This window comes from Myotis lucifugus, unplaced genomic scaffold, assembly GCF_000147115.1.
Source record: "Myotis lucifugus unplaced genomic scaffold, Myoluc2.0 scaffold_222, whole genome shotgun sequence".
NCBI classification, from domain to species: domain Eukaryota; kingdom Metazoa; phylum Chordata; class Mammalia; order Chiroptera; family Vespertilionidae; genus Myotis; species Myotis lucifugus.
This window is the reverse complement of record NW_005871270.1, coordinates 1,540,774-1,562,972: the sequence shown is the minus strand read 5'-3', so window position 1 is coordinate 1,562,972 and position 22,199 is coordinate 1,540,774. Positions and strand designations below refer to the sequence as shown.

Here is a 22,199-nt window from a genome sequence, read left to right as displayed (position 1 = left end):
CTTCCTTCCCCGGAGCCCTTCCCCAGTGGGCCCTCCCTAGTGTACTCCCCAGCGCCCCTCCACGGAGCCCCTCCCCAGCTGCCCCCTCCCCAGCCCCCTCCCCAATCCGCTCCCCAGGCTCCTCCCCAAAAACGCAAAGAATCACGGTCCGGTTTGTAAAACGTAGCCCCAGGCCCTCCATAATCCCCTCCCCAGCCCCCTCCCCAGGGCTTCAGAGCTCAGGTTCCCCTTTTAGGAGGAAGGTCGCGTGCGGGCGCAGACACGTGGTAACTGCGGGGTACGTAGGACGCGGTCGCAAAACCGTCGTAACTGCCGGCTACTTTCTACGTTTTAGGGCGGGACTACGTTTTACAAACCGGACCGTGATTCTTTGCGTTTTCTCTTTCGTACCGGCGCCGAGCCATGGGTGAGTGTTGCTTGTGTTAAGGGCTGCGGTAGAGGAGCGCGTTCAATCCGGCGCCATCCTGCCTCGCAGCCAAGCTAGGAGGGTGGGCGCGCTGACCCTCGGCAACGACCAGCCATGAGGAAGTTTGTGCTCAGGTCTGTGCCGCCGAGGCCAGCGCTGGGGTCCGTGCCAGAGCCCGAGCCGGAGCCCGAGCCGGGGCTGCCAGCGGCACCAACATGGCTGCCGCGGGAGAGGGTGCAGGCTGGGCGGCGCGCGCATGATGACAGCCTAGGACTGCTGTGAAACGCCGATCTCGGTGGGGAAGCCAACCTTGGAGAGCTGAGCGCGCCGCCCGCCCTGCGCGGGGTCTGGAGCTTCTAGGGCTCCCCGCGACCCAGGGGTTCAAGCTTCCGCACCCCACACCCCCAAACAGGTATCTCTCGGGACAACTGGCACAAGCGCCGCAAGACCGGGGGCAAGAGGAAGCCCTACCACAAGAAGCGGAAATATGAGCTGGGACGCCCTGCCGCCAACACTAAGGTTTGTGCGGGGCCTCGCCGCCCGGGCGGTCGGGCCTGCACGTGGCTGTTGCACCGCGGGGTGGGCTCCGTGACGTTTGGGCCGAGTGGCCCCGTCATCGCTCCCTGTTGGGTAAATGCTAAAGAGGTTGCACGGGACCTGCTGTGTGTGCGGGTTAAAGGGCTCCGCACGTGCTGGTTAGAAACCCGGTGTTTGTCGAATGGACTCTAGGTGTGTTTTTTTTCTTGGAGGTGACTGAGTGATGAAAACAGGATCCTTAGGCCTGGCGTGGCCGTCTTGGCCGCTGTGAGCCACTGGCCGATGCTGGGACTCGTCATAGTTACACTGACCGTTCCTCCGCCCGGCCGGCCCCCTTCCCCTCCGTCCCGCTGTCCTTCTTGACCCAGTGCCCATCTCCCCGTGTGTTTCCCAGATTGGACCCCGCCGCATACACACGGTCCGCGTGCGCGGCGGCAACAAGAAGTACCGGGCCCTGAGGCTGGACGTGGGCAACTTCTCCTGGGGCTCGGAGTGTGAGTGGGGCCCGGCGGGCGTGGGTGGGGGCTCGCACCAGCCTTCCTTCTAAGACGTGGTTCTAAGAGCTCCAGTAAGTGCCTTTAGCAGCAGGTCCAGGGCCTCCACCCAGGACTGAAGTTTCTCCTGCAAAGACCCTAAGGCGGTGGTAACGAGAGCTTTCTCTCCAGCCTGTGCTCAGTCCTGTGGGCTCAAGGAGGGGCTGAATCTAGAGACTGATGGGCTTGGGGAAGGGGAGCTGGTGCCCTGCTGCTGGGTAAAGGCTGAGTTCCCTTGCTTCTCCTCGGGCCCTGTTAAGGCTGGGATTGGGGGGCCAGGCCAGTTGGCCTTTGGTTGGCTCTGCTTGATTCTGAATTTCTCCTGCGAGCAGGTTGTACGCGCAAAACGAGGATTATTGATGTTGTCTACAACGCATCCAACAACGAGCTGGTCCGCACCAAGACCCTAGTGAAGAACTGCATCGTGCTGGTTGACAGCACACCGTACCGACAGTGGTACGAGTCCCACTACGCACTGCCCCTGGGCCGCAAGAAGGGGGCCAAGCTGGTGCGTGTTTGGGGAGCCAACCTCCCTGTAGGGTGGGGGGAGGCCGGCCTGATTGATTCCAGCCTTCTTGTGATGAAATTCCGTCCAGTTCTGCTACTGAATGGAAAGAGAAGAAAGCCTTTAGTGCTGAGGAAGGCAGAAGTTGGGATGTGCGGGGTTCAAGGGTACCGTGACAATCCTTCCTCGTGTTAGAATTTGGGGACCCCCAGCTAACCCATCTTTGTCTCCTTTACTCAGACTCCTGAAGAGGAAGAGATTTTGAACAAAAAACGATCAAAGAAAATTCAGAAGAAATACGATGAGAGGAAAAAGAATGCCAAAATCAGCAGTCTTCTTGAGGAGCAGTTCCAGCAGGGCAAGCTGCTTGGTGAGATGGCTGTTGCGTTGGGGTGGTGGGTCACGAGCAATGGTGTGCCCTCTGCATTTTACCCTTGCCTCGGTCCTTTTGACTGCCAGCCATGTAGTCTACAGCAGGGGTCCTCAAACTTTTTAAACAGGGGGCCAGTTCACTGTCCCTCAGACCGTTGGAGGGCCGGACTATAATTTAAAAAAAAAAATGAACAAATTCCTATGCACACTGCACATATCTTATTTTGAAGTAAAAAAAACGAAATGGGAACAAATACAATATTTGTATTTGCATGTGGCCCGCGGGCCGTAGTTTGAGGACCCCTGGTCTAGAGGGTTCACCAGGACAGTTTAATAACAGCAGCATACAAATCACCATTTGGTCAACCCATCAGTGGGGAGCTAAAATCGGAAATGGTGGGCAGGGGTCCATAGGCCTGAGTGAGCAGTATTCTGAGAAGTGAGTGCCCAGGCTAAGGGGACTGTCTCAGTGATGAAAACTTTGTCCAGTTCTGCTACTGACTTTAAGTGGTGATAAAGTACATCTGAGGAGACAACAGGTTTCATGCCTGCCCCCCAATGCCTGAACCAGTGTATGCTTTTAAGGGCACATAGTTACGGGTAGACCGTATTGCTCTCTTGCTAAGGACCACATACTCTCTTGGCAGCATGCATCGCTTCAAGACCAGGCCAGTGCGGCCGAGCAGATGGCTATGTGCTCGAGGGCAAGGAGCTGGAGTTCTATCTGAGGAAAATCAAGGCCCGGAAAGGCAAATAAGTCCTCTTCCCTTCTCTCTTAGCCCGTGTAATAAAGGTGTTTATCCTAGGTTCTGTGTCCACATCTGAATATTTGATCAGCACGATATTACTCTAAATCCTTCTCCCTGGAGGGCTGTACATCAATATAGTAAGGGGGCCCTGGGCAACGTCGATCAGTGGTTAAAGACTCAACCTGCACACTGATTACTTGTCAAGGGCACCTACCTGTGTTGCAGGTTCAATCCCCTGCCTGGGTCAGGGAACATGCAGAAGGCAGCCAATCAAAAATGTGTCTCTTTTGCACTGATGTTCCCCTCTGTCCTCCTCCCTCCCTTTTGTTCTAAAAATCAATGGAAAAAAATTGTTCTTGGGCAAGGATTTAAAAAACGTGTAGCAGGGGGGAAGTGACATGTGGCTTGCTGGCCAAGCAAAGACTGTATAAGGGAGGTATTACAGCACTAAGGCCCCCACAGTATTGATGCGTTGACCGTGATAGTAACGTGAAGCAATATTGCTTCTAAAGTTGGCTCCTTTAGAGATCCTGTACTCCTTGAACCTTGAGTTTAACATGTTAAGCGCCCGGCCTATTTTGTCTTCCGGATGGAAAGTACAGTGGGGCCTTGATTTACGAGTTCAATTCGTTCCGTGACGGAGCTCGTAACTTAAATTACTCGTTTGTGAACGAGTGAGACACATGATGCTGGGCTGATGTTGTGGCGTTCACTGTGACGTTGGCTGCGCCAACTAGCGGTGGGGTATCTGAAGCTGGCTCGTAACCCGAATTTTAGCTCGCAACTCAAAGCAAAAAATCTGCCGAGAGACGACTCATATCTCGAAGTCAGGACACTCGTAAGTCAAGGCCCCACTGTATAGTGTCAGTCACCGGTAACTGACTGGGCCCTTAATGTCTTAGTGGTCTAAAAAAATTTCTGGCCCTGATCAGTTTGGCTCAGTGGATAGAGCGTCGGCCTGGTGACTGAGGGGTCCCGGGTTCGATTCCGGTCGGGGGCCTGTGCCTTGGTTGCAGATGCATCCCCAGTGGGGGTGTGCAGGAGGCAGCTGATCGATGTTTCTCTCTCGTCGATGTTTCTGACTCTGTCCCTCTCTGTAAAAGATCAATAAAATATATTTTTAAAAAATTTTTTTCTGCATTGTTGAGCGCAGGTTCTATTTTTCTCTTAAGCCCTAACCCCTCCCCCTAAAAAGTACATTAGGTTGCCAGTGATGTTTTAGTTCAGAGAGAGAAACTATGAGAATCATTGATTGGCTGCCTCCTGCATGCCCCCTACTGGGGATCGAGCCCGCAACTTGGGCATGTGCCCTTGACCAGAATCAAACTGGTTACCCTTCAGTCGGCAAACTGATGCTCTTATCTACTGAGCCAAACCAGGTAGGGCTATCACCAGCATTTAAATGCAGTTTGTGTTTATCTTTCTGACTTTAGCTAACACAGACCTACTTGACACCTGCACTTTGATGTCAGCAGGTTTGTCTAATATCAAATCTTGCTTTAACCTGTTAGGTCACCTTGACCATTCTGGTCACTTTTTTGTATCTTACTCGTTCTCAATGCTGCTTCTGCTGTCCCCAGTGCAACCCCAGCAATCAGATTATTTTAAAACATTGGGTTTTTACCAAAACCGCTTCCCATCTCAAAATCCTTACTACTGTGGAACTCAGTGTGACTGGTCCCTTTTCTATAATGCCTACCATCTGGCTTTAATTTATGAACAGTTAAGATATCCACATGACTTTCTCCAGGTCTTTGCTCTGTCTAGTGAGTTCTCTGATCACAATTTTTAAAAATAAGTTTTTATTGATTTTTAGGGAGAGAGGGATAGAGACAAACATCGATGAGAGCCCTAGCTAGTTTGACTCAGTGGATAGAGCATTGGTCAGCCCTGCAGACCGAAGGGTTCTGGATTCGATTCAGGTCAAGGGCACAAACCTTGGTTTCAGGCACCTCCCTGGCCCTCAGACCATTGTCGGGGGCTGTGCGAGAAGCAGCCAATCTCTCACATCTATAGTTCTGTATCCCTCTCTTTTCTACTCTGTATAAAAATCAATGGAAAATATCCTCTGGTGAGGATTAAAAAGAAACATCAAGCTCTAGCCAGTTTCCATCAACTTTAAATTGGATCAGTGGATAGAGCATTGGCCTGCGGGACTTATTCCCAGACTCAAGGACACACGCCCTGGTTGCGGACTCAATTCCCAATAGGGGGCGTGCAGGAGGCAGCCAATCAATGATTCACCATTGATGTTTCCCTTCCTCTTTGAAATCAATAAAAAAATATATTTAAAAAATATATATATATTTCTTTATTGATTTCAGAGAGGAAGGGAGAAGGAGAGAGATAGAAACATCAATGATGAGAGAGAATCACTGATTGCTGCCTCCTGCACACCTCACACTGGGGATGGAGCCCGCAACCCAGGCATGTGCCCTTGGCCGGAATCGAACCTGGGACCCTTCAGTCTGCAGGCTGATGCTCTCCACTGAGCCAAGCCAGCTAGGGAGATAAAAATATATTTTTAAAAAATAATCAAAGAAGCATGTATTTCTCCATTAATAAAACATCGCTGAGAGAGAATCATTGATTGGCTGCCTCCTGCACGCACCCCACTGTGGGTATTGAGCCCGATACCTGGGCATGTGCCCTGAAAGGGAATTGAACCAGCAACTTGGTTCCTGGGCTGATGCTCAACCGTTGAGCCACCCGGGTTAGGCTGATCACAATTTGAAATTGCAGTCCCCTCCACACTGCTTTGCCCGTTTTTCTCATCCCTTTACCTGGCATAAAGTTTTTTTATTTGCTTTTTTTGTCCTCAAAATACAACTCGAGGAGCAGAGATATTTGTTTCCTGCTGTGTCTCCAGTATCTGGGAAAGTGCATGGCCATGCGCCACACACTCAAATATGTGCTAAGTTAATGAGTTCCTGAAGACTGATCCAATTTATTTAAAGTTGATGGAAAGTGCAAATACATATTTTATGAGCCAAATGAGTGCACAATCCAATTGATTCATCAACTTGGCTAACTTGCAGACTTATGTGAACAGTCAATTGGGAAAGAGGAGCCCCCAAAACCAGGACAAAAATAAATCAACCCAAACCTCTAAAACTGGTTCTCAACCTTCTGGCCCTTTAAATACAGTTCCTTATGTCATCCAACCATAAAATTATTAATGTTGCTACTGTTATTGTAATGTAAATATCTGATATGCAGGATGGTCTTAGGCGACCCCTGTGAAAGGGTCGTTCGACCGCCAAAGGGGTCGTGACCCACAGGTTGAGAACCGCTGCTCTAAAATCTTACCATTGGCTCTGGGGAGACCTAGCCTCCACCTTCTTACCCAGTGAGAATCTTCATTCACCAACTTAATAGTTACTGAGAGCGACACTACACACTTTGCCTTTCCTCTTTTTGGGGAGTGGGAAGGGAGGGAGGGGTGGTGGCTTCCAGTAAAGACCAGAAGACCTACTAGACAAATTCAAAAAGCTATAAGCACTCATTTGCCTTTTCTAACTTGAGCTCTGCAAGGCATTGATCTTCCTCTCCCTCCATCCCTTCTACCTCATCTGTCAATAGGACCAGTAGGTTCTAAGGAGCCTCCACTGTCTTCACAGATGACTGTTCTTGTCCTGGAGCAAGGCTACCTACCTCCCCCTGAAAACCCAGCAAAAACTCACACCTTCCTTAGTGAATGGCTATGGAGAGGTGCTGTTGTCCACATTGTAGATTTGGTCACGCAGCAGGAAAATAGCAAAACCAGCATTCTGATCGAGTCCGTAGACGAATGCCACCGGCTGCACTCAGCCTCTGCCTCTGTACTCCTGCCTCCCCTCTGAGTTCTGGCATTTGCCTCCTTGGGCATTATGATCAGCTTTGATATTCACTCATTTATTTACTGGAGGCTGATCCTAGAACACAGGGACCTTAGAGGAGCTCAGTTTAGCAATGACTCCAATCTAGTTCTCTTAACCATGAACTGAGTGCTCCCAGCACAGCAGTACCACCATGGAGATAGTCAACTTTCATCCCTTAATTAAAAAAAAAATTATATATATATATATATATATATATATATATATATATGTGTGTGTGTGTGTGTGTGTGTGTGTGTGTGTCTTTATTGATTTCAGAGAGGATGGGAGAGAGAGAAACATCAATGATGAGAGAGAATCATTGATCAGCTGCCTCCTGCATGCCCCCCACTGGGGTTCGAGCCTGCAACCTGGGCATGTGCCCCTGGCCGGAATCAAACCTGGGACCCTTCAGTCCACAAGCTGCATTCTGTCCACTGAGCCAAACCGGCCAGGGCTCATCCCTTAAATTTACCCACTCTCCACATTTGGTTGGTGGGAGTGGAGAAAGGCTTGGCACAAAATGCAGATGCTGGAAGCGTGGGCTGGGTGGTGTATGTGTGTCTGCCTTCACATCTGAGTTTAATCAGCCTCCAGCGCAGGTTCCCAAGCCCTTTATCTCACCGCACAGCATGCCAATTCAATTTTAAACGATTGTAACTACACAAGTGATAAATATATTCTCATTGTAAACAAAAAATTGAACATTACAGATAAAGCAAAAGTGCCCAACACATACTTTGATCCATCTTCAGAGTGAGGTTATCAGGATAAGGTATATTCTAAACATCTTATGTATGACTCAAATTGTGATCCTTGAGCTCCATTTCAGATCTAATGAAACGTTGAGAGTGGTACCTAGGACTTTTTTAATGAGCCCTTCAGTCATGGTGATGCTTCCTCAAGACTGAGAACTGGCCTAGCCCCCCACTGCCGAGGAAATGAACTGCACTGGGGTCGTAGCTGCGCCTCTATGCCTCGCCATGTGTTCTTCCAGCTTCACCTCCCCACAGAGTCCACCCACCTCCCGTCAAAGTGGACACATTCCCGAGCCTTGGCTCAGGCCCGTCTCTCCATCTTCCTCTTTCAAGGCGGTCCCTAAATGCCCCTGCTCCTAATACACCGGGGGAGGGGGTCGAGAAGTAGGGAGGGGCTGCCTCTGCTCAGGGCTCCTGGGCCTGGTCCTCGGGACCCGCCTCCTCCTCCATGCAGTCCGCTTCCTCAATGCAGTCCTCGGGGTCTCCACCCTCCTCGGCCCTGGAGCGCAGCAGATAAGGGGTCCGGGGAGGTCCTCGTGTCCAGCCGAAGTTCCGGAGACTGATGGCAGGGGAGGGTGCTCCTGCACCCAGGAAGTGGCTGAGCAGCGGGGTCTGCGTGGCTGGCACCTGCCGAGCCAATGCAGGGGTCGCCTCCACCTGCAGACTCTGCTCGGGGTCGTCACTCATGCTGCGGGCGAGAGGACCGCATGAGCGAGCTTCAACACAGGCCCACAGGGTGGACTTGCTTTCCAGAAGAGGGTGGGAAGGACTGAGTCATGGGCATCCCAGACGGTGGGGGGGACCTGGGCCCTCCTGCTGGGGCCACTCACCGCAGGTTGAAAGTTGAGCCCAGAAAAGAAGGCTTCAGAGACTCTGCCACCGTGGCCACAGTGTAGGGCGGCTGCACTGAGCCTTCATCCCAGTACAGGTCCTTCTCCGCCGGAGGCAGGTTCTGGTACATGTCGTCCACGGAGAGCAGGGACACCTGGGTGGGCAGCAAGTCACAAAGGGCCTCCTTTCCTTCACAACAGGGCTCTGCCCCCGGACCACCACTCACCTGCAAGTTGCGGTCAATGAGCTGGTTGGTTTCAAAGTCGTCATCGTCCTCACCAAAGGGGTTGATGATCTGTTCGGCCACCTGCAGGTTGAAAGACAGTGTTTCTACTCCATTCTCTGTCCCCAAAGTTGGGATGGACCCTGGGTTCATGTCTCTACAGAACACGCTGGCATGACCACCCAAAGTGCCCACCTTGAGCCAGCCAGCATAGAAGAAGAACTGCAGCAGAGTGGTGAGAGGCACATACATGTCCAGGTCCCCCAGCGCTGGCCCCGGGTCCTGGCCTGGCTCCAGAGGTTTGGCAGCCCCTGCCTCTGGCTCCACAAACTGGCGGCCAACCAGGGAGAGGGCAAAGAAGGAGTATACTGCTATGGTCACCACCTGGAGAAGGGAAGCCTGGCTGAAGGGGCGGGAGAAATGCTGTCCCTGTCCCTAAGGGCCTGCGGAGGGGGATGCGTGTGGGGGTCCGACAAGTCATGAAAACATGTAGCAAGGTATGGCAGCACCAGAGAGCACGGGGTCCTCTCAGTGGGTGTCCAGGGAGGAGGAGGCCTCAGTTGTTCAATGTCTCACTAGACTGAACTGCCCCAAGGCAGGTTCCCTCTCTAATTCTTCTCAGCGCCTCACACAGCACAGGACAGACAGAGGGACTGGGGAGGCAGAGGCCGTTACTTGGGTGTAGACGAGAGGGATGCTGATCCAGTCGTAGTGAAACAGCATGCTGCACTTGGCTCGGTACTTGTTCAGCTCCTGGTGGGAAGCAGGAGGAAGTCAGTGACGATGAGGAGTGAAGAATGTGGAGGGAAGAGGGGAGCCCAACACAAACGGCCTGGGACAGGTCTGGAGGCTCATTCTGCTCTCAGAGGTGTTCCCAGGCTCGGGTGCCTGTGATGGGAAGCAGTTTAGCAAAGTAATTGTAAGCACAGAGCTGGAGCCAGATTGTCTGAGTATGATCCCAGCTTGCCTAATTAGTTGTGTGACTTGGGCAAATTTCTTTTCCACTCTCTGCCTCACTTTCCACATCTGTGAAAGGGGGTGGTAATAAAGGTACCTACCTCAAGGATTGTGAGGGTTAAATGAGTTAATGTAAGTACAGTGCTTCCAACAATGTGCAGTACCTAATTGGCACGATGTAAGTGTTAAATACTAAATTTTTTTTTTAAATATATTTTATTGATTCTTTACAGAGAGGAAGGGAGAGAGACAGATAGTCAGAAACATCGATGGGAGAGAAACATCAATCAGCTGCCTCCTGCACATCTCCCACTGGGGACGTGCCCGCAACCCAGGCACATGCCCCTGACCGGAATCGAACCCGGGACCCTCCAGTCCGCAGGCCGATGCTCCATCCACTGAGCCAAACCGGCCTCGGCTAAATACTAAAATTATGATTCCAATTTGCAGAGCTAGGGGAAGGAGGGCACATGGCCTGGTGCTAGGCTGACTCACTTCCAGGAGCAGGCAGAGAGCAATGTCATCACGGATTCGCCCATCGCTCCGGGCCTGGGCCGCCAGGTTGGTGAACCAGACACAGGGGACCCAGTACTTGTTGAAGTCAGACTTCAGGCTCTCAAACTTTTTCCTTTCTTCCTGAGACATGAAACCTGCAGGGATAAAGTGGGTGGAGCCTAGACTCTGCCTCTAGATGCTGGGACCCTGGAGCTTCCCCTGGGGGTCAGACCTCCCCTCCCAGGAGGCACAGGCACCTGCATCCACCACGTGCTCCATGGTGGGGAAGCGCTTAAGCACCCGGGTGCTGACCGAGCGCAGCACTAGCACGGACGCCAGGTTGGCATAGCGGACAAGGGTGCGGCGCAGCAGGCGGCCCTGCTGGTCCCGGCCGTGCACGCTGGCCGAGATGACGCACATCAGCTGGTCTGGCAGCGGGATGCTTGTGTACTGGGCCCACCAGCGGTTCACCACCAAGGTCACGTAGAAACCTGGTTGCCACCAAGGGTAGCAGGGATGGGAGGGAAAGATGACAGGCCTGGGAGTAAGCGTGTCCTGCCCCTCAGCCAGAGCGCCTGGTCCAGGGCAGGTTGAACCAAGGCAGAGGGAAGGACCCATTTGGCTCCGGTGCCCTGCCTTCCTGTCAGGAGGACACCCTCTTCCTCTGGTCTGACCATGCTGGGAGGAAGGAGGGCAGCCCTTCTCAGGCAGAGAAGCGGTGGTTCAAGGCCAGGCGGTTCACGAGCCCTGCTTCCCATGCGGGTGGGAATGGGGTGTCATCTCCCCAGCTCCCCTCCAGTACCCAGAGGTTGGTGATGCCAGCCAGCAGGTAGCTTGGGCCTTGTTTGGAGGGAGGGTCCAGCAAGTGATAGGCAGGGCCTACCCCCCTGGAAATCCCGGACCCGGCACACAGCTCCCATGCCTCTGAGCCTGCTCTGGTTGGTCTCCAGGCTGGGCTACTGGGGTAAATCTGACCCTCCGAGCTGTCAACCCCACCCAAAGGTCAGGGAAGAGGGTGAGGATGCCAGGGAGAACTAGAGGATAGCCTTACCCAGGACAAAGGACAAGGGGATGAGGTCTGCGGAGCGGTTGCAGTATCGGGCCACCTGGGCATACACGAGCCTCTGCTCCTGGGTCAGCAGCAGCCTGGGAAGGTCCGGTGCAGGCCCGGGTTAGAGGGAGGCGGGCAGCCTAGTCCCCCACAGACCAGCCCTGAGACCTCACCCTCGCACCGGTAGGTGATGCTGAGCAGAGCGTACAGGACAGTGAAGAGCAGGAACTCCTTGTAGAGGAGCTTGTAGATGCTTCCCCTCCAGCGGAGAAGCAGCCCCGAGAAGCCTCCGAAGCGGGCCTCCGCCACTTTGAGGGTGTACGAAACCGTCATGGCGCTGGTGGCCTGGGGAGGAGGTCGCAAGAGCTGCCCCCAGAGCTGGCCCCTTTCCCCAGCAAGCCTTCCCCTTAGCTTGCCTTCTTCTCGTCACCGAGCTCAGTTCCCCAGGCAACCTCCTTCAGCGGTGGTCATACACACCCAGCCTTCACCTCGTGTCAGTGGGCAAGGTGGGGGGAAGCTGCCAGGGACAAAGCACAGCTCACCCCCTCCCCCCAGAGCTCAGTGGTGCGGGTCATGCCAGAGCGGGCGGGACAAGGGAGAGCTGAGATCTAGGCTGTCTCATACCTGAGGCTTCCCAGGGCTCCTCTTGCACTTGCAGGCCTAGGAATAGTCAGATCTTGAACCGCTGAAGACAGGAGATGCAACTCCAGTCCAGACCCTCCACTATCCCTTGGGGTCTCGCTCTCCAAGCTGGTCTCCTGAGGCCCAGGGCATTCTCACCCCCACCCCATACCTGCCTACCTGCTCTGGGCAGCAGCCAGTGTTGAGGAAGGAGAACTGGGCCAGCATTCACCTCACACACACTTAAGTACCTCCTGGGCTCATTAAGTTTGACTGGACTGAGGTTATCATTGATGGATTGAGGCTGTCGCCCGCTTCCTCTGGGCCTGGGAACTGGATATGTCTCCTACCACTGCAGGGCTGGGCTGGCCTTGGAATGGCAGAAGTGCCATCAGCACTGACCCACAGCTCACACAGATGGCACCATGTCCTTGAAGTCAGGATGATAGGGATTACTGTCCCATGCTGGTCCAGGTGAGAAAACAGATGCATGATAAATTGTTACAATTATAACAGCTGCTGATTCCAGGGCACTGACTAAGCGGCAGGCCCTGAGCCCAAGGCAGAATCACCCTCTGGTGGAATCCTCATTGCAACCCCAGGAGGTAGGAATCATCCCCACCTCACAGACGAGGCTCCAAGAAGTAAATGACTTGCCCAAGATCACACAGCTGGGATGTGTTGGAGGCAGGATTCAAAGCTGGAGCTGACGGACTTCAAAAGCTGGAATTGGCCCATCTGGGCCTAAACAAGGGCTGGCACCCTGAAGCCAGGGTCCTGTCCCCAGCCACACTGCCAAGCTTCTAGTCCAGGCTGGGGGGAGAGGGCGGGGCCTGGCCTGGCCCTTCCCCGTTCCCCTTCCACGGGGCTGATGAGACCACAGACCTGGGACTCAGCCCTAGAGACGCATCCCCCTTCAGCCGGATCTGGAATGGCATTTCCACTTCTGGGCTTCAATTTCTTTGTCGTTCAAACAGAGGAAATAATACCGGAGACACCAGGTCAATTGTCCACCCAGCACCAAGTCACCCTCAGAAACCCAGGAGTGGTGGCCCCGCTTCTGGCCTGTACTGCGGAGCTCCTTCCCCCACACTGTGAGCTGGTTCCCACGCACAAGTGTTTGCTGAAGAGGAAGCTTGGGGTCAGACAAACCCGGGCTTGAATTCCAGCTCTCTGTAACCTGTACAAGTTACCTACCTACCCTCTCTGAATCTGTTTCCTCTTCTGCAAAACAGGATCAATAACACCGTCCTCACAGGGCAACTGAGAGTATCAAAGCAATGATGCCCAGACAGAGCCTGGAGCACTGCGGGCATCTAGCCCCGGCTGCTGTTCCCATGAAAAGCCAAATCTGTTCCCTTTGGTTTCTACCTACTGGTCCACTGTGGCATCCCAGAACCAGGCAATCCTTCAAAGATGAAGAGACACCACTTTCCCCTGATGCCTCACTAGCCTGTCCCCAAAGCCATGCAATGCCAGGGCCTGGCTTCTAAGCGGGATACCAGTACACAAGGCCCTCTGAGATGCCCCGTCTCACCCTTACCAGCCTCTTCCAGCTCCTTCTCACTGTTCCTTCACCATCCAGCTCAGAGCACCCTCTGGGAAGCCTGCCGCGATCTTCCCCCAGGTCACTCCTCAAAACCCTCTAGGTTTCCTCCCTCCTCTTGCAGCAGGTAACACACTGGTCTGCGGTCTCCCCTCTGGCACATGAGATCCTTGAGGACAGCACTGGATCTGATGCATCTTGGTAAAGCTGGAGAGGATTTGAACCAGGCACCTTTTCCTTTCTTTTTTGTTTTTACTTTTTGTCCCTTTTAACATGAAAGACATCTGATCCACCTCCCTCTTTTCCATAAACCATTCCTTGGATGAGCAAGGTCTAGAAACCTACTCATGGCCTGACTAGGGTCCAGTGAGATGTCAATATGAGGAGAGAACAGGACTGGTGTGCGTGTCCATCTCAGAGGACGAGGTACCAGCTCGGGGCCTCTGGCCATGGTGGCCAGGCAGCCCTTTCCCAAGCTGTGATCTGTGGCTTTTCCTGGAGCATTCGGGGCTGCTGACCACTGACAGAGTTTCTTGTACCTGGGAAGCCAGGCTCCAGACTGGAGGAGCTCAGTCCCTGTGGTCCTGGGGGGCTCTCTCTGACTGCAGACCTTGAGGGCAACCCCGCTGGTTGCATTGCAGTCCTCCACCCCACCCCCTCTGTGGCCCTCACACTTCTGCCTGTTACCAATTCTGGATCGCTGGCTGCGGATTTCCCACAGAGCCACCAGTCGGGGCACAGGACCCGAAGCCTCACCAGAGGAAGGGGCTGGTCCCCAGGCCCCAGCCAACCCCTCCCTCCTGAGTTCGCTTATCTCCCTGCCCAGCTGCTGACAGGTCCCTGGGTTTATGGCCCAGGAGAGGAACCACTCCAGCCGTAAATCACCTGGCCCACCCTTTTTTATCGTCCTCTAGCTCTTGCCTCTCCTCTTGCCTGGCTCCCTCTCTCCTGGCCCTAACCACCATGACCCTCTCCCCGCCTCACAGCCGAGAGCTGGGGCAGTTTACAGCATGTAGTCTGGAGCCAGACTCCACCTGAACTACCTCTGTGCCCGTGGGCAAGCCTTTTAACCTCTTTGTGTTAACTTCCCTATACATACCTACCTCACAGAGTTATGAGTATCAAATGAATTAATACTTACAAAGTGCTCAGAATAGCAAAACAATTGGTGAGTATGAAATGCCTTCAAAGACCACCTGAGGTGTTTTCTTTTTTTTTTTTTTTAATATATTTTTATTGCTTTCAGAGAGGAAGGGAGAGGGAGAGAGAGAGAGAAACATCAATGATGAGAGAGAATCATTGATCAGCTGCCTCCTGCACTCCCCACACGGGATGGAGCCCGCAACTCAGGTATGTGCTCTTGACCGGAATCAAACCGTGACCTCCTGGTTCATAGGTCAATGCTCAACTACCGAGCCACACGGACCTGGCCTGAGGTTTCTTTAAAGCTGAATCCAGCCGAAACCGGTTTGGCTCAGTGGATAGAGCGTCGGCCTGCGGACTGGGGGGTCCCGGGTTCGATTCCGGTCGGGGGCATGTGCCTTGGTTGCGGGGCACATCCCCGGTGGGAGATGTGCAGGAGGCTGCTGATCGATGTTTCTCTCTCATCAATGTTTCTAGCTCTCTGTCTCCCTTCCTCTCTGTTGTGGAAATCATAAAATAAATTAAAAAAAAAAAAAAAAGCTGAATCCAATAACCCCTCCTGGGTCCTAGCTTTACTGGGCATCTCTCACTCTTTTTTTTTTTTTTTTTAAATATCTTTATTGATTTCAGAGAGAAGGGAGAGGGAAAGAGAGTTAGAAACATCAATGATGAGAGAGAATCATTGACTGGCTGCCTCCTGCACGTCCCCACTGGAGATTGAGCCCACACCCCGAGCATGTGCCCCTGACAGGAATCGAACCCGGGGACCCTTCAGTCCGCAGGCCGACGCTCTATCCACCGAGCCAAACCAGCCAGAGGCAGGTATCTCTCATTCTTGCACGACTCCCTTAGCCTCTGTGACCTGACACTGTTAAGAGATTTTTTTTTTTTTTTTAATGTGGAACACTTCAGCCCTAGCTGGTTTGGCTCAGTGGATAGAGCTTTGACATGCAGACTGAAGGGTCCCAGGTTCAATTCCGTTCAAGGGCACATGCCCGGGTTGTGGGCTTGATCCCCAGTGGGGCTCGTGCAGGAGGCAGCAGATCAATGATTCTCTCTCATTATTGATGTTTCTATCTCTCCCTCTCCCTTCTTTTCTGAAATCAACAAAAATATATTTTAAAAAAATATGGAACACTTTACGAATTTGCATGTCATCCTTGCACAGGGTCATACCCATCTTCTCTGTATCATTCCAATTTTAGGACATTATTAATTTCGTAATTAGTGCTGCCAAAGTGAGCACTCACGAGTTTCTTTTTCTCCCCATTGTATTTTAAAATTTTTCCCCTAAGAGATTCTTGACTCTGAGGTTTCTATCTCTCCCTCTCCCTTCAGAGAGGAAGGGAGAGGGATAGAGAGTTAGAAACATCGATGAGAGAGAAACATTGACCAGCTGCCTTTCTGCACACCCCCAACTGGGGATGTGCCCGCAACCAAGGTACATGCCCTTGACCGGAATCGAACCTGGGACCTTTCAGAACGCAGGCCGACGCTCTATCCACTGAGCCAAACCGGTTTCGGCCCCTAAGAGATTGACTCTGAGCTGCCAAGCGGGCAGGGAATGTGGTGGGCACGTGCTCACTAAGGACAGCGGGCCTGACAGCATCCTCTGGGGGATGGAGAGCCAGCGAGCTCAGTAAAGCCTCAGCAGGGGCAGAGTTTGTGAGAGTCCTGGGGAGGAGAGAGGACGCTAGTAAGGGAGATGGAGACAGAGTGGTGCAAGGACAGAGAACCAGTGACCCCTAGAAAACTTAGGCAAAGGCCAATGGTAGAGTCAGGCATCTTGGGTTCAGACCTTGGCTCTGCCCCTTGGTAGCTATGTGACCTTGGGCAGGAAGCTTAACCCCTTGAGCCTGTTTCCTCACCTGTGACATGAGGGTCACAATCATATCCACATCGTAAGGCTACTGTGATCCGTCAGTAAGATAAATGCACAGCCCAGTGCCTGGTCCACGGCAGGTGTGTAAGGTCCATCAATGGCAGCAGGTGTTACACCGAGGGAGGAGGCGAGCAGGCTGCCAGGCGCTTTAGTTACAGCATCTGGAGGATCTCCTCAGTGTCCTGGCTCCCAGAGGGCTCAAGAACCTTGTTAACCTCCCGAGGAGAGAAGGTAGCGGAGGGAACAGAATATGCCCAAATAATAGAATACCCCAAACATGTCACTTTGGCATATTGATTCCTTTGAGCTGCAGGCATTTGAAAAAGAGCAAATGCAGGGAGAGGCTGTCCTTGAACTTCCTTTATCTGCCTAAAGCCAGATCCTTCAAAAGGAACTCAATGGTCCTAAGTCCCTTCCGGGAAGTTTCATCTCATATCACCAGAGAGGAGACTAGAAGTCTATATTACATCCAGACAAACTTTGTCACAAGCTATCATATCTCCCACCCATTCTTCCACGGCCCCACTCATCTTCCTAGAAATCACTTACCCTACCCTACCAGGCTTATGTTCCCCTTCCCCTTTCCCTGTTAAGATGGTATTTACACCTGAATTCTAAGCCACATGAGAGAGTTACTCATTTTCCTTTGGTTATATCCCATGTATACATGCTGATACATGTTAATAAACTTCTGTTTTTCTTCTTTTTTTTTTAATCCTCACCCCAGGATATTTTTTTCCATTGATTTTTATAGCAGATCGAGTGGAAGGGAGAGGGAGAGACAGAGAGAAACACCAATGTGAGAGAGACACATGGATTGGTTGTCTCCCACATGCCTCCGACTAGGGCTGGGAGCCTATAACCGAGGTATGTGCCCTCGACCAGAATCCAACCCGGGACCCTTCAGTCCACAGGCCGATGCTCTATCCACTGAGCCAAACTGGCTAGGGCTGTTTGTTTTTATTTTGTTAATCTGTCTTTTTTTTTTTAAAATATATTTTATTGATTTTTTTTTTTTTTTTTTTTTTTTTTTTTTTTACAGAGAGGAAGGGAGAGAGACAGAGTCAGAAACATCGATGAGAGAGAAACATCGATCAGCTGCCTCCTGCACATCCCCCACCGGGGATGTGCCCGCAACCCAGGTACATGCCCCCGACCGGAATCGAACCTGGGACCTTTCAGTCCGCAGGCCGACGCTCTATCCACTGAGCCAAACCGGTTTCGGCAATTAATCTGTCTTTTTGCTAAAGAATCCCATCTGAAAACCTAAGATGGGTGGAGGTAGTTTTGACTCCTCTATGAAGTCCTAACCCACAGTACCGTAGGCTTGTAACTGTATTTGGAGACAGGACCTTTAAGAAGGTATGTAAGTAAGTTAAAAGCAGGTCTTGACCCCACCCAGCATGGCTCAGTGGTTGAGTGTTGACCTATGAACTAGGAGGGGGCATAGAGGAGGCAGCCAATCAATGATTCTCTCTCATCATTGATGTTTCTAGCTCTCTCTCCCTCTCTCTTCTCTCTGAAATCAACGAAAATATTTTTAAAAGGGAGGCCTTGAGGTGGGCCCAAATCTGATCTGATGTCTTTTTAAATTATTGATTGATTGATTTTAGAGAGAGAGGAAGGAAAGAGAAAAACATCTACGTGTTGTTCCACTTATTTATGCATTCATGGGTTGATTCTTTTTTTTTAATTCTCACCCTGAGGACATGTTCCCATTGAACTTTATTTTATTGTTAAACTTATTTTTATTTATTTAAAATAAATTTTATTGATATTTTACAGAGAGGAAGGGAGAGGGATAGAGAGTTAGAAACATTGACAAGAGAGAAATATCAATCAGCTGCCTCCTACACACTCCCCACCGGGTATGTGCCTGCAACCAAGGTACATGCCCTTGACCAGAATCGAACCTGGGACCCTTGAGTCCGCAGGCCAATGCTCTATCCACTGAGCCAAACCGGTCAGGGCTTATTTTTATTTATTTTTGCTAATCCTCACCTGAGGATATTTTCCCATTGATTTTTAGAGAGAGTGGAAGGGAAGGGGAGAGAACAGAGAGAGGAACATTAATGTGAGACAGACACATCAATTGGGATTGGTTGCCTCCCACATGCGCCCCCCACCAGGTCTAGGGATTGAGCTTGCAAGCAAGGTACGTGCCCTTGACCGGAATCAAACCTGGGACCGTCAGTCCACATTCCAACACTCTATCCACAGAGCCAAACCAGCTAGGGCTCTGTTGAATTTTAGAAAGAGAGAGAAACATCAAGTGGTTGCCTCCTGTATGCGCCCAGATCGGGGATTGAACCCAGTACTTAGGTATGTGCCCTGACCAGGAATCAAACCCAAAACCTTTGGTGTAGGGGACAATGCTCCAACCAACTGAGCAACCAGACCAGAGCTCATTGGTTGATTCTTTTTAAAAATATGTATTTTTATTGATTTCAGAGAGGAAAGGAGAGGGAGAGAGAGAGAGAAATATCAATGATGAGAGAGAATCATCCATCAGCTGCTTCCTGCATGGCCCTTACTGGGGATAGACAGAGCCTGCACCCCTGGCATGGGCTGATGGGGAAATTAACCGTGACTTCCTGCTTCATATGTCGAAGCTCAACCACTGAGCTACACTGGCCAGGCTCATTGGTTGATTCTTGATTTTTTTATTTATTTCAGAGATGAAGGGAGAGAGAGAGACAGAAACATCAGTGATGAGAGAGAATCACTGATCAGCTGCCTCCTGCACGCCCCCTACAGGGGATCAAGCCCACAACCCAGGCTGAGCCAAACCAGCTGGGGCATTGGTTGATTCTTGAAAGTACCCTGATGGGGGGTGGGGGGTGGGGGATAGAACCTGACAAAACCTTGGCTTATCGGTTGGGTACTCTAACCAACTGAGCTACCTGCTCAGGGCTCACTGACTAGGGTCTGTATCAGAAGAGATTAGGACATAAAGAAAAAGATCACGTGAAGTCAGAGGGAGAAGACTGTGTCTGCAGTCTCGGAGGAAATGAACCTTCTCAATACCTCGATCTTGGACTTCCAGCCTCCAGAACAGAAAGAAAATAAATTTCTGTTGGTTAAGACATCTAGTCTCTGGTATTTTGATATGTCAACCCTAGAAAACGAATATAAATACATTTTGCTTTATTTTCCAAAATAAAATTTCAATAACAAATAATGCCTTTTCAAACTATACATGCCTCGGCCCCATTTCCCCTGTAGATTTGTCCCTTCTAGCCCCAGCACTACCATTTCCCCCGTGGAAAGTTGTTGGCCTGTAGGACAAAGATCACACTCCTGAGTCTGGCAATGAAAGCCTTCCTGCCAAAGCCCATCTCCTACTCCCCCTCATTTGAGCTACTAGTGTTTCTCCTCCATATCTCAGGCTGTTTTGGTTTTCCCTTCAGTGGCTGTGAAGGGCAAGGTTAGAGAAGTAGGCCGTTGAGAGCCTGATGAGGGGTTGAGTGGGATAGCTATATGGAAGGAAGATGAAATGGAGATGAGACTAAAGGCAGGGAGACCAGCAAGGTCCAATAGCAATAATCCCAACCGGAGAGACTGTGACCCAGATTAGGGTATGGGGGAAAGATGAGTGAAGTGGATAGATTTCAGAGATATTTGGGAGGTAAACTTGACATGTATTGGGTACTCAAAAAATATTTAAAAAAATATTTTTATTGATTTCAGAGAGAGGAAGGGAGAGGGAGAGATAGAAACATCAATGATGAGAGAATCATTGATTGGCTGTCTCCTGCACGTCCCCTACTGGGGATTGAGCCCACAACCCAGGCATGTGCCCTGTCTGATGGGGGAATGGAACCCTGACCTCCTGGTTTATAGGTCAATGCTTAACCACTTAGCTGGCCAGGCTAAAAAAATATTTGTTGACGTTCCTGTTTTTTCTTTCTTTTTAAAGCGAATAGAGCTTCGGCCTGCAGTCTGAAGGACCCTAGGATCGAATCAATTCCTTCCCATCAAGGGTACATACCTCTGTTGCAGGCTTGATTTCCCAGCCCTGGTCGGGGTGCGTGCAGGAGGCAACCAATTGATGTGTTTCTTTCACATCGATGTTTCTCTCTCTCGGTCTCTCCCCCTCCCTTCCACTTTCTGGAAAAATAACCTCGGGTGAAGATTAACAAAAAATAAATAAATAAAAGGAGGACTAGTTCTTTTTATCTTTATTGATTTTAGAGAGTGAGGAAGAGAAAGAGAAACATCAATGTAAGAGCAATACAGTATGTGCCCTGACCAGGAATTGACCCTGTGACCTTCCAGTACACAAGACAGCACTTCAACCAACTGAGCCATACCAGCCAAGGCCTGACTGTTCTTTCTAAAGTAGGCTCTTTGGTTACTCTTCTGCTTACTTCCTTTGTAGCACTTTTCACAGCCTGCAATTACCTTATTTATGTATTTGCCTGTTGTATGTGTCCATCAAGCAGATTGTAAATTAAAGGAGGACCGTATCCTTGCCCAGCCTCATTCAGACAGTGCTGGGCACTTAGCAGGTGCTCTCCATAAATCTTTGAGAACTGAATGGCATAATAATTGACTGATCCTATGCAGTGGTTCTCAACCTTCCTAATGCCGCGACCATTTAATACAGTTCCTCATGTTGTGGTGACCCCCAACCATAAAATTATTTTCGTTGCTACTTCATAACTGTAATTTTGCCACTGTTATGAATTGTAATGTAAATATCTGATATGCAGGATGTATTTTCATTGTTCGCGACCCACAGGTTGAGAACCGCTGCACAGAGTGCGGGCAGAAAGGTGAGGAGGACAAGGCCAGGAGGAGACTATGACAAACACTCCAGAGGGGCTAGGACCCCACCTCTCTCTGCCTCTGGCCCTGGGAAGGGTCGGCATGTACCAGGGCTCGAGGGGCCCAGATGGCCCCCGGACCACCTGCCCAATTGTCCATTGCTAGGTTTGAGAAAATCCAATTCCCATTCTCCCCTTTCTGGCCTTCTGGCGGCTGACTCAGGGCAGGGGGGGTTTCCAGAAAAGGGAAGAGGGGACCCCGCTGGAACCCTAGATCTGTCCCTCGCGTGTGGAAGTGGGTAGCAAAAGCTGTGGCCTGGGTCATGGTAAAAGCCTTGAATGCCAGGTCTGTTTGACCCCAAAACTCAGTGTGGCAGCCCCACTCTACCCCTCCTCTTGCGCAAGCCAGGCTCGGCTCGGGAGTCTGCAATTCCTCCCAGGCCCGGAGGGGGGCAGCACTGGGCTGCACCTGGGGGCTCTGGCCCGGGACTTAGGCATTTAAAGGGGAATGTGGAAGACACGGCAGGGTGAAAGCAAGCGTCGGGGTCTCCTCTTCCCTTTTCTGGAAACCCCCAGTGCCGTGGGGAAACTCCCCAGATGCCCAGAACTCACTCTGACTTCAGCATAAACCCCGAAGACGGGGAAAGAAATGGACGCCCAGTCCCCAGGGCGGGTGGGGAGGGGCGGAGCGGAGGCTGGCCCCACATCCTGGAGGAAGCCACGTGGTGACCGGCTGTATGGCTGCGTCTTTAAGGCGTGAGCAGGGGGCGGGCCTCGAGGGCGGGGGCGGGCGAATGGGGCGGGGCTTCCTGATGATAAAGATAAAGGCCCCGCGGAGGGGTGGGGGCTTTCCCCGTTGACTCCCCCGCCAGGAAGGGGGGCGGGGCTCTTCCCATGACGGAGAACGCGGGGAAGGGGGGCCGGGTGTTCTTTGATAAAAAAGGAAGGGGCTCCCTTGGGGGGG

The 22,199-nt window shown here is 51.6% G+C and overlaps 2 protein-coding genes and 6 non-coding genes across 8 annotated transcripts; 5 read left to right on the top strand and 3 right to left on the bottom strand.

The window, feature by feature from the left end:
* The first annotated feature begins 244 nt into the window (after window positions 1-244).
* On the top strand, window positions 245-3,159 carry RPS8 (ribosomal protein S8). The gene is made up of 6 exons (XM_006098182.3): window positions 245-406; window positions 819-925; window positions 1,338-1,437; window positions 1,809-1,984; window positions 2,222-2,351; window positions 3,001-3,159. Exons 1-6 carry the CDS (start codon window positions 403-405, stop codon window positions 3,108-3,110), a joined length of 627 nt encoding a protein of 208 aa, XP_006098244.1. The 5' UTR covers window positions 245-402; the 3' UTR covers window positions 3,111-3,159.
* On the top strand, window positions 658-735 carry LOC111827810. Its single transcript, XR_002831534.1, has one exon. It is a non-coding gene; the product is annotated as a small nucleolar RNA SNORD55/SNORD39 (small nucleolar RNA).
* LOC111827814 lies at window positions 1,157-1,259 on the top strand. The gene has a single exon (XR_002831538.1). It is a non-coding gene; the product is annotated as a small nucleolar RNA SNORD46 (small nucleolar RNA).
* Window positions 2,050-2,118, top strand: LOC111827812. The gene has a single exon (XR_002831536.1). It is a non-coding gene; the product is annotated as a small nucleolar RNA SNORD38 (small nucleolar RNA).
* LOC111827811 lies at window positions 2,818-2,886 on the top strand. The gene has a single exon (XR_002831535.1). It is a non-coding gene; the product is annotated as a small nucleolar RNA SNORD38 (small nucleolar RNA).
* A 3,384-nt stretch (window positions 3,160-6,543) lies between the features above and the next one.
* LOC111827809 lies at window positions 6,544-6,606 on the bottom strand. Its single transcript, XR_002831533.1, has one exon. It is a non-coding gene; the product is annotated as a U7 small nuclear RNA (small nuclear RNA).
* An 877-nt stretch (window positions 6,607-7,483) lies between these two features.
* Window positions 7,484-11,713, bottom strand: BEST4 (bestrophin 4). Its single transcript, XM_006098181.3, has 9 exons — window positions 11,456-11,713; window positions 11,275-11,369; window positions 10,481-10,714; window positions 10,224-10,378; window positions 9,447-9,524; window positions 8,967-9,155; window positions 8,775-8,855; window positions 8,548-8,702; window positions 7,484-8,405 (listed from the first exon to the last, which is right to left on the bottom strand). The coding sequence occupies exons 1-9, from the start codon at window positions 11,605-11,607 to the stop codon at window positions 8,123-8,125; spliced, it is 1,422 nt and encodes a 473-aa protein (XP_006098243.1). The 5' UTR covers window positions 11,608-11,713; the 3' UTR covers window positions 7,484-8,122.
* Window positions 11,714-15,707: 3,994 nt separating this feature from the next.
* Window positions 15,708-15,810, bottom strand: LOC111827807. Its single transcript, XR_002831532.1, has one exon. It is a non-coding gene; the product is annotated as a U6 spliceosomal RNA (small nuclear RNA).
* Between the last annotated feature and the right edge of the window lie 6,389 nt (window positions 15,811-22,199).